Source organism: Bombus terrestris, chromosome 7, assembly GCF_910591885.1.
Source record: "Bombus terrestris chromosome 7, iyBomTerr1.2, whole genome shotgun sequence".
NCBI classification, from domain to species: Eukaryota; Metazoa; Arthropoda; class Insecta; order Hymenoptera; family Apidae; genus Bombus; species Bombus terrestris.
The window spans coordinates 19,619,642-19,631,323 of NC_063275.1; the positions used below are offsets into that span (position 1 = coordinate 19,619,642).

The 11,682-nt window shown below is 32.4% G+C and overlaps 1 protein-coding gene across 1 annotated transcript in view; it reads left to right on the top strand.

The window, feature by feature from the left end:
• The window catches only part of LOC100652120 (protein cortex), a 249,914-nt gene extending 238,437 nt beyond the window's left edge, over positions 1-11,477 (top strand). The window contains exons 2-8 of the mRNA XM_012310570.3: positions 1,776-1,991; positions 6,640-6,913; positions 7,362-7,517; positions 8,205-8,343; positions 8,868-9,075; positions 9,163-9,484; positions 10,508-11,477. Of these exons, the coding sequence (XP_012165960.1) occupies positions 1,776-1,991; positions 6,640-6,913; positions 7,362-7,517; positions 8,205-8,343; positions 8,868-9,075; positions 9,163-9,484; positions 10,508-10,653 (1,461 nt within the window). The 3' untranslated portion in view covers positions 10,654-11,477. The remainder of the gene's footprint in view (positions 1-1,775; positions 1,992-6,639; positions 6,914-7,361; positions 7,518-8,204; positions 8,344-8,867; positions 9,076-9,162; positions 9,485-10,507) is intronic.
• The last annotated feature ends 205 nt before the right edge of the window (positions 11,478-11,682 follow it).

Here is an 11,682-nt window from a genome sequence, read left to right on the forward strand (position 1 = left end):
AACCAGATAATACTGTACAAATAGTTTTCTAATCATTCTCGAGGATAACTTCACCTTCTGCAAGTGTCTTGATACTTATGGATACGAGCATATCTCTACCTCGCGATGCTTCTAAAAGCTAAAATAAATCATTCTAGCACTTACGACTCTTTCCGCCGTATCTCACATGGCACATATATGTTACCTTTCTTCTTTCTTCGACATTCGCATCTTTGATCATTCCAACTCCTCGAATCAATTTCGCAGACTTGCCAACAAAGAGAAAGAAAGGGTGACAGGAAGGAAAGCGAAGAAATGCCAGCGTATAACCAATTACAGTAACATCTTCGAAAGAAAACCGCATGACGTAGAACCAGAAGCGAGGAGCAATAAATCGCGATACAGACGATTTAAATGGACGATCGTTCACCGTTACGGCCGAGAGAACGGCCTCGAGGGAACGCCATCGTAACTCGGAATTAGGATGCCACCTTTCTGCTTTCCCGTTTAAAGTATCGTCCCGGAAATCCAAGGCAGAAGCGCGTTGCTTGTGGCCGTTCGTGCAGCAGAAGAAGAGCCTGTATATTTATAGGAATTTCTCGCGATAAGTCCAGAACATCATGCACAGAGCCTAACAAACACACGCTCAATCCTTTGGAAATATAATTTTGTACATAAGTTATGATCTTCATATTTCATTAACCTTTGTCGTGATTTTTATCACGTAATGATGTTCGGTATATCGTGATTTTCGGCCCCGAACGCATAAATTTCAAAATTTTCCTTTTGGCAAAAATATCGGATCTGCGATTGCTCCCGGGCGAGCTGTTTTTAACGAATTTTAATAAATTTTATTGAACGATGAAGACGATTGAAGAAAAGAAGTTTAGATTTTATATTTCACACTGATCAATGAGGAAAAATCGAAGTCCAACACGAACATTAAGAAATCGATTAGAAAGAATAAGAAATTCAAACCTGTTCGTACGTGGCTGAAAATCCAGTAGACAAGATTCAGGTTCAAGACCCAGTTCTATTTGCCATTCGTTCGGAACCAGATGTTCGCTGGGGGTATAAGGTCTGCTCAATATAAATATTATCCCTTCGTACTTCACTCCACTGGACGTACATAATGCTAGCAGCTCAAATTATTTTGCCAAAAGTCCTTTATCTTCGTATAATGATAAATAAAATGTTGAATTTTACGTGTGACTTAATTTGTTCTCTTCTTATTTGAAGAATTTGTGAAAAGGCGTAGAATAAGGGATTCAACAGCCATATAACGATCGATAAATTTTAATATCTAAATAATATTTTCAAAGGGCGTTTAAGGTTTATTTTAAAAGATTTTATTTTATAGTTTTGCATTGTATTTTTCATTCTAATAATAACACATTAAGAAAATTCAATTAGAATTATAGATAGATAGTATTATAAGATTGAAAATATGAATTGAATTATATTATATTCTACGGATGTATCTCATTTATAATATTATTTAGAATTTTTTATTATATTCTCGAATATCTATATTTTAGTCATTAATCGTTTTTATGAATATTTCTTACTTTACAATTTTATTGTTATTAATCAGAGTATAAGGTAAATTGTAAAGTAATTAAAGTTAATTTATCGTTTAAATTATATTACTTCCAGTTTCAATAGATAATATAAAATACTGTATATTATATAGATCAGTTAAAAAAGAAGTTTTTTAATTTGATATAGTTCAAATAATTTGTTAGTTTTAATTTACTCGATATTAATACGTACTATCTTACATATTTTTTTTCCAGAAAAATATTCCGAGATCAATTGCCTTGAACTGTCAACCCTGTGATGCAAAATCTACTTCGCAAGTTGCTAGAAAGTATCCATTTAAGTTTCCAAGTCAGGGTCATGCGGAAGATAGATTTATAAATATCAAATACAACAAGGAAGCTGCAAATTATCTTCTGACAAAAAAACCCGATAATATGTCGAAGCAAAATGAGATCGATGTGTTTAAGCAGGTAAGTTAAATTTAATTACATTAATTCAATAATCTAACAGAAATAATAAATTTTATACTTGATAAATTTTTTTAACTTTATTTATATGAAGTTACATAATTTTCAAATACAGTAGACCATGAACTTTGATAAGTTCATATATTATAAGAATTCTACATTTTCTCTATAATAGTTTCCATTTTCTTTTCCACAGTAGATAAAAAACAAAAGATTCGCTCTTTTATCAATTGTACAATTAAATTTTTCTTAAAATTAAAAAATCTACGTATTATACATATTTTCAACCCGAAAATATTTTCTATTCCAAGGAATTGAATACAACGAACACAATTGCAACGAACGCGACAGTTATCAGAATTTTTCGGACAAAATGTGATATTACTATATCGTTGAATTGTAAAGTTTCAGAATAAAAAATTATTCAGTCACATAAGTAGTATATACGGTATCTTATAAATTACAGTATTGTACTAATTTTTGCATGAAGACTCTTATTAATGTATAATTTCCGCTGAAGTAGAATGATGATACTCTGACCGGACCATTAGACGTACTTCCAATTTGCACATATAATTTTTTTGCAAGAGTATTATGCATAAACTATTCGATACGGGCGGATCTCTATGTTGAATATCCTTGATTGCCAAAATAAATGACTTAAAATACGTACCGGTTTTAAAGCTTGTTTGCAGCATCGTCCGAAACGGTGGTATTACGCGATTTTAATGGATCCGAACGTTAGAAAAACTCTTGAACGGTAGTTGTTGCAACATCAAACATTGAATTAGCATAAAGGCTGTCCGGATGTAGGCGTAAGTTATCTTGTTCATGTTTATCGACATAAGGGTATATAATCTTCGATAATTGATAGAGATAAGATCGAAATCACGGCGGGGAAGAGACTCACTACACGGAAATTACTGTTCTTAGACGCCGAGAAAATAGTTGAAGTTTCACGGGAATAAAAAAGAACATAAACGGAAAAACAAAGAACTTCGTCTTTATCTTCTCATGATTCTGAATGTATCGTGTTGTTCCTCGTGGTGTGTAAGGACTTCCAACAGATGATTTTGAGATTGAATATTTATTAGGTCGTGCCACATAATCCGACAATAGGACTTGATAATACTAACGCTAATTCGTCTCGTGAAAGTATCATAAAGGTTCAATGATGTTTAGGCCGGTTTTACACGCCTGTAGCGATACACATATCGCGAAATGCGTACCGTGTGAATGTCGCCATTTGTTTCAATGTTTCGCCTGACTTCTTCATAGGAAAAAACATGGTTGCCAAGATACACGATGGATACACGAAATGAGTATCGCGATACTGTGTTTAACGAGAATCGTCGTGTGAATGTTTCCATTGGTGTACATGAATATTCAGTATCTATCATACACGTATCTTCGCGTGAAACCGGTCTAAGATGTCCACGATGCTTTATTGGAAAATTGCTGCAAAATGTAGTATACACGTATACAATGTAGTATATAAGTCGTTTCGTAAGTTGTTTTATCTTGTTATCTTATTTTGTCAAAAATTTGGTACAGAAATATAGGAAAGTGTTACACATGAGTTCAATCGTCAGTATATTCTTCCCGCTTTTCTATCTCGCTTCAAAAAAAGTCTGTGGTTTAGAATTTGGACAAAGTTTCTCTCTTGGAACTTCGAAACGATGTTTGACATGTTTCTACATGCAGAGCTTTCGGACAAATTAAATGACTATCTCTCAGTCCTTATTATTTGTTTGCCTATTCTTGCGAAATTTATAAATACTGTGGTTCTGATTCTCATTCTTCCATCATTCTGCTAGCCCTTTTGAAATTTCCCCTTATTAAAGATGTCATAATAAAGAGAAAAATCTAAAAGTAACGAAATAATTTCTACGTGGGGTAGGCAACGATATTGTATCGAATAACAACAATGGAAGAATACGAGAACTTATGAAACGATCTAAAAGAAATTATGAAAATGGAATCTAGGATTTTTTGGCCAGAAATGTAATATTAGAAATTATAGCAAAGAATTTGAATAATTATTAATAAAGAATTCCAAAGCTTTTGAAGTGAACCTAATCAGCAGGGAAATAAGTGACACGAACTTACTGAACATTTATTGGATGATTAATATACAAGACAAGTAGAAAGGAAATATAAAGTTTTAAAATTGATCGGAAAATTCTAATTAAACGGAAATCTCAAAGTGTTGGCTGAAGAAGTACCAGGAATGTAATTTCCTGTGTGTAACGCAACTTCGATATCATTACTGTAATAACAGACAGCAACATGGTAGCACAGTTTCCTCTGCCGATTTTCTTCTATCTCACGTCCTCTTCTCCCTTCTACCTCTTTTCTTCTCCTACCCTGTCCGTTTGCTCTCCCTGCTTGATATTCGACCAGAGCACACTTCACTTTATCCTTATTTCCGTATAATGGATCTTTATCTATGAATATAGCTTCATTGATGCACACCGTTTCACGATGCGATTTATGGCGATAATCGCACGCTGTAGCTTATTTTCGTCTTGTTTTAAAGATGAAGAGAGAAGTTACTGAGATTATTATTATTATGAGAGAGACAGAAAGAGAGAGAGAGACGAAGGGGGCGAGAGGAAGCTTGGAAATCTTTACCCTAGGGAATAGGGAGATTGTGTGCAATAGTGGGTTAGTTAGAAGATTCAGATGTAGATAATGGTGATGAGATTTTTATTTGATCATTTTCTGAATGAGTTGTGAAAAAATGATAATCCGTTAACTAGGAAAAACAGGTTAACTCGTTACTCGGTTTCCCTAATCTCGTGAAGATAATAATTTCATTATTTATGAATCTCCTACCTTTTTATGTGTTACCTCGTTTATGCTGAAAATAAATTGGATGTATCGTGTATGATATATGGAAGAATTAAAATTATCTATCAGAGATTAATTTGTTTTTATTAACTTGCAACGTTGTTACGGGATTATAGAAATTAAACGATGACCTGGTTAGCAGGTTAAAAAGTTTTTAAGTAGATGATAAAGGAGGCGGAATATGAGAAGAATTTCTCTTCTTGAGAGGCAATCCTGCAGGTTCGATCTTAAAGAGTTTGGAGTACTATAGATTTTATGGCGTTTCTGAATTGTTTCTGAATTCTAGAAGGGTTGTAATATTTTTGTCAAAGAGATTTCTGAAGATACTCTAATAAAGACATGATTTGTTGATAATTACCTAACTATAGTTTCAAATGTAAATTCCATTTTGATTTCATCGTTTAGTTTACTTTAATGTAACGTAAGTTTCCAGTTTCGACATTAACTAACAATAAGTTACTAAATGTCAGATTTAGATCTATGATTTATGAATTTATAGGATCTAACTATTTGAATCGTACAGCTTCTAAACTTTAAGATGAATGGAATATCTCAGCTAGAGAAATTTTTCAAAGTATGGAAAAATCATTCCTTCTAAGGATTCTAAATCGAAATTTACCACATTTCACGAATTATAAAATACTTCAGTGATAGAAATCAAATATGTGATCAAACAAATGACAATTTTAAGTGATGTTAAATGTAAATGTTTAGATGGAGATTCAGCAAGCTCGAACGTGTACCGTTTCATTATCGCATTATACATAGTTCAGTTCCGATAGTACGAAACAAGATCATTATCATGTCATTAAATCCTCATAATCGATGAATGTGTTATAAACGAACGCCGCCACGAACTACGATGTCGAATCGATCGTTAGCGACTCCGATTGTTCGTGTTTAAAGACCTAATCGATCGATCGTAATTACCTCACGAGCGATAAATCGATTTCTAATTAAGATCGTGACGCCTCAGGAAAATGGGGAATCAACTATTATACACGTATTCTATACGTATTTAATTCTGATTATAGTACATTATTTTAGTCTCCACCTTTTTCGAAATTCTATGATAACATTTTTCAAGCTAATGTGAAACCTAATTATGAAATGGTAATTTGAATCTCAAATTATCGCTATAATACTTGTCTCTAATCGATCATGTACTAAATTTGTTGTTTAAGGTCAATTGAATTGTTGAGAATATTAAGAAATTTTGTAAATTCTAGTTTGTTCTAATTTATATACTGTAAATTAATGTAATATCGTTATTTCGATGTTTATACGTTTGTGGGAAACGTAAAAACGAAAAATTGTATGAAATATACAAAATATAGAGATATATCAAATAAAATACGCGAAATCTCATTCTCATTGCGACGTGTATTTAGTATGTGAAAAGAATCTTTATGTTTCTTTAGTTGCGTTTATAAAAATCGGATTTGCATGAACATCCACAGTCCAGTTATTATATACAACTTTATTGCACATATATTTGATTTCTCTTGATCAATCCAAGCTGAAGCTTCATTTACAATCTAAAGCTGTACTGAAAGTAAGAATTACAAAAACGTTGTAAAATTCGTATTCAATTTACCAAAGTTCGTATTTTATCTTATTCCGATTGAAAATTCTCGTGTTCAAACCACGAGATATGGAGACGCTTCAAAAATTCACATCCGATTTACCAAAAAGAAAGGAAACGATGGAGAAAATGTAGAAATTCACAGGAACACACAGTGCAAATTTTTCGCTGTCAAGTGTCGCTTAAGTCACTAAACCCTGACAAACGGCACAGCTGGAATCTCTGTCGGATAATTGGCGAAAGAAATTTATGCACCAATTAATGGCGAAAGAAAACGTAATACCAGGGCTGAGGCAGAAACAAGTGCTGCGCCGCAGCCACTTATCCTCGGAAAACAAGGTGCCTGGAAGCTTAGTAGGCCTACCTAAAGACCTGTGGGACGAGGAACACTTCAAAGATGGAATGTGGAAATCGAAGCCACGAAAAAGGCCTTTAATAGGCATTATGTATTCCGTATTAAATACGCATGAGTTCTCCACGTTATCAGGTAAGAATTCCATGGCGTATTTAGAACGTTTCCCATGATGTATAAAAATATGGTATGCTATCGCCAACCACCAGATTCCTTCATTTAATGGAAAGTTGCATTTTAATCTTCCGATATTTGCATTTGTATTATTATATATCTAATTACGATTTACGAATTATGTACTTAAATTGACTGCATTACTATACCTCTCATATTTGTCTTTTTATTTCGAATATTTATGAACCTGCTTTGATACTAATGTTTTCGTTATTGACTTGTTTAATAATATGTGTCTCTGTTTATTAAAGATCTTGATTATGTACTCCCTAGTTCGTATGTTTTTTACATGTTTATAGTACTCTATACTATAATATTATATTATTATATTAGGTTATACTGTAATATACAATGCACGGAATATGTTTGAGAAAATATATTGAGATTATGTTTATCCTTTGTTTTTAAGAGTACCAGAAACGACGGATTGATTGGAGTTCAGCAGATGCAATCGCAGTAGCAACTGATAATGTGGTGAAATTTTACAATATATTAAAATCTGATATTATGGACTCGATACGCCTGAAAGTACATAATGTTGATTCATTAAAATGGAATAACGCTGGTAGGTAACGCTACGCAAAATATATAATTACTGGTGTGTTAAAGAGTCCATCACACATGTTAAATCTATTAAAAATTGAAAGCTGAAGCTGCCTACAATGAGCATAGCTACAAAAGTATAAAATTAACTTATTTCGTTACGTTTTCCCGATATCGTTAGATACATATCTTTTTTATTTACTTTATTATTGAATATCCGGAGAAAATTAAATTTTCCATTATTTTAAAATAAATAATCTCCATCTAATACCACATCTAATTTATTATATCGATTGCGAATCTTAAAAATAAACGCGTTTGAGATTTCCTGGCTACAAACTTATCGACTTACAAAATTCTGCATTCCTTTTCGCTATCTACCAATTGATATTTAGAAACGATATAGATTGAAGATTCCAATAAATTTGGAAAATTCTCCATAGTATTTCAAATATGATATACCATATCCGAAATCCAATATTCAAATATCCATGAATTTGCGAGTTGTAAGTTATAACGCTATAACAAAATACTTAAATAGGAAGTTAATATCAATTTTTAAATTCGTCAATCCATAAACAAAGCGGTCGTGTCTACATTAAAATAATTCTAATTTCAATCATCAATTGCTTATGTAAATATGTAGTTTTCTCATTGTTGCAATTAATATTGACAATATCTTAGAAGAAAATTTTACATTTCTGTCCAGGTAATAAACTGTTGATATGCACTCCGTCGTTTGTGAAACTGTACTGTATAGATAGGCAGAAGACGATTTGGACGACAGCCACGTGCGACAGTGACGTGACTTGCGTCTGCTGGTCTAAGAATGACCAACATGCCGTCACGTGAGTAGTATCTATCTATACAGAGATTTGTGGTTGTTGCATAAATGTAAGATAAACACAAACGATCATTTATCATCGAATATCATTTCAATCTATTAACGACGTTTTATTACGATCTGATCTGGCTTGATAAATGTCATTGATTTACTTACCACAATTATGTGCTTGTCGATCGTCTGCGGTCCCGCGTCGCCTTGCCGTGAGGCACTTTTTAATTATTCTATTACTTTGTCGTTAACATTACAATTTATGTTCGTTATAAAATCTAATAAGTGAATCGAATCTTTCCCTGGGTCTTATCTTTCTACTTGTGTTCATAAAGATATGAATCTGCATAAATCTACTTATAAATTTACTCAATCTTCAATTATTATTACAATTTAATGGCCAGTTTAGTAGGTATTTCAATAAGTTAACAAAATTCAGAGTGCTGTCGGTGGGATGTTTGCTTTCATATATATTTCGTTTGTAATTAGCTAGAAAATGGATATAAATTATATGTAAATTTCTTTAATATTGTGCAGTGCTGACCGAAGTATGATCACGATATATTTAGCTCAGGATGGCAAGGTCGTTAATTCGTTCCTTGCGTTTTCTTCAACTATTTTAACGATCGCATTTTCATCGAATTATGGATATCTCGCAACTTCGGCGATAGAAGGGAAAGTTCGGATTTTCCAGTGGCCAAGTTTGAACGTGCACATTGACATTCTTTACTACGAGCCTATTCTAGTAAGTCGATATTTCTCATTACACACGAACACTTTTATCGTCTGCAAAGTTGGACACTGTTTAAAATGAATCATGTACTATATTCAGGCTTTAGCTTGGCACCCGTACGAAAGTGGTTTATTATGCATAGGCGGTGGCCTGGGTGACGCTTCGCTGACCCTTTGGGACATGAACAGGTTAAGTGCACCGACTTACCGCGACGTCCGGTTCCAAGGTATCGTGAAGAATATGATATGGAATAAGCACAGTGGTGAGCTTGTCGTTCACTGGTCGTACGCGGAGCGGCATAATGACGCATGCACTGCGATACCGGTTCTCGCGAGCCTCGATCGCATTGTGGACGAGATACCTTTGGATAAGGAAATGCAAATCAACGCCATTATGTGGAACTCTGATCAAACGCAATTAGGTACGTGAGAATCCTCTCGTTTATTTTATTATTCGATGAAACTGTGAAATCGTAATTGGATCTGTGATAGTGCCACGTGTATTAAACGTAATAAGGGTTTCGAATTCAAAGCGTTTAGTGATTTATGAGACGAGAAGAAGATTATTAGATGTAATATTAAAATATAAAAATTCGTTAAGTCCCATGGTATGTGCATCTGTTGTTATTTCTGTAACTGTGATCGATCGTGATCAATTATGAGTTGCGTAGAATGCTCTCTGTGAGTACTATACTAGTACTATGTCCTTTAATGTTATATGATGTCCCTATGTTGAATTTGAAATATGTTTTTCTGTATCTATCCTGGTAGATAGGTTTCGAGTGGGAAGTATGATCATATCACTGCTTAATAATGATAGCTACACAACTGACAAAATTTTTAATTTGCTTTTATTGCATACAACGTCTACGTTATGTTTCTATTTTTATCATGTAACACGGTTATTTTATCATGAATATTTATAATCAGTTTTCCGTGAGAGGGCAGTTACGTTAAAGTAATAAGGCCTGCATTTAGTATTTTCAAAAATATAAATTTTGAGAAGCCTCTCGTTTGAAGCTTTCACATTTTTTGGGTTGTGACATTATCAACAGCGTATAAAGCAGCGATATGGAGAGTTCTTAGATTGAGCGGTAAATTACTGGTTTTTGTACTGTTTGTTTAGTTAGGTCATTTTGTGGTTTTAAGAATGCATTTGTTTCTGTCGAATATTGATACATATTTCTTCACAAAAAGACTTAAGAAATTCGTTGAAAAATTTTAACAGCTAGGAAGCCATAAAAGTTTCGAAAACATGTATTTTTGGATAATGGTTAAAGAAGGAATCTAACAATTTAATATTCCGTAATTTGTATGTTTTTGTTCGTAGTACTGCTATGTAGTTTGTGAACTTCGTGAAATTATCGTACCTCCATTCTTACGTAAATTAATAATTCTAATGTCATCAAGGGAATTAACAAGTGAATGTGCATATTTCTTTTTAGCTCTTCAGTCTGACGAATCTTTAATGATATGGAATTTTTTCGGTAACGATTGCCAATATACAAGATGTAAGACACAACGCAAACATACGCAAAGTGATACAAGATCTACGAATTTCAAAGAATTTGAATACTATAATATACGGTAGAACCGACGTATTCAAGAAATTTTTTAATATTCATAAAAAATTATTAAAAATATTTAAAAAACTTACTTATCAGTAAGCCAAAACTTAACTAATAGTCGTGACTAGTAGCTTTTAATATACTTCATATAATTCGGTATTTTGTCCAATCTTACCACCTTTTATTTTAATATACAAATGTCATGTATTTCGTTTTTTTAACAATTATAGGCTATAATCATTTTTGAACGCATTGTAAAATGTTACCAAATCTCGAATTATTGCTACAATCAAATTTTTGGAATACCAGTCTATGAATCTCCTATTTATTGCTGCGATTACATGATTTTAATTATAATTATTATATAATATATTTAAAAATAGATATTAAAAGTTAGTAATTCTAGTTAAAAATAAAGGAAAAGATGCACTGATTTTTAGAGTTTGTTGTAATGATTGAAGCACTGGATGCACTTTATATTCTAAACCAAGGACTCTTTCTTAAAATGAAATTTATAATTTATTATTTATTATAACTCATTATTTGGATACATCGGTCCTACTGCATATCAAAAATTAGTAACAGTAACGGGTAATGTCTTGAATCAAAAATTGTTGTTTTATATAATTATTTGTATCTCTCGATATTTAGTTTCATACATAATTCAATGTTGAGCAAAATCCAGTTATTTGAAAATGTAAATTAAACGAATTGAAATCGTGCTTTCCTTAGCATACGCAGTGTTATGGAATTATGTAACTTATTTTATAATTATATGACTTACTTTTCTTTGTTGATCAGAAGAAAAAATATATATGTATATATTCTATTAAAATTTCATAAGCTTATTTCTAAAAATTTCTTTACGTTTACCTATAAAACAATTGAAAAAGCAAAACACTAAAAAAATATAAACACTAACTCCAAAGATACGTACTTAACTGCAAAACTATACTTACAGCAATTACAAAAATTTAGTTTCCTATAAAATTTCCATCTATAAAATCGAAACGCGTAACTAAACGCTATCTAGATAGAAAGAACAAGTACGG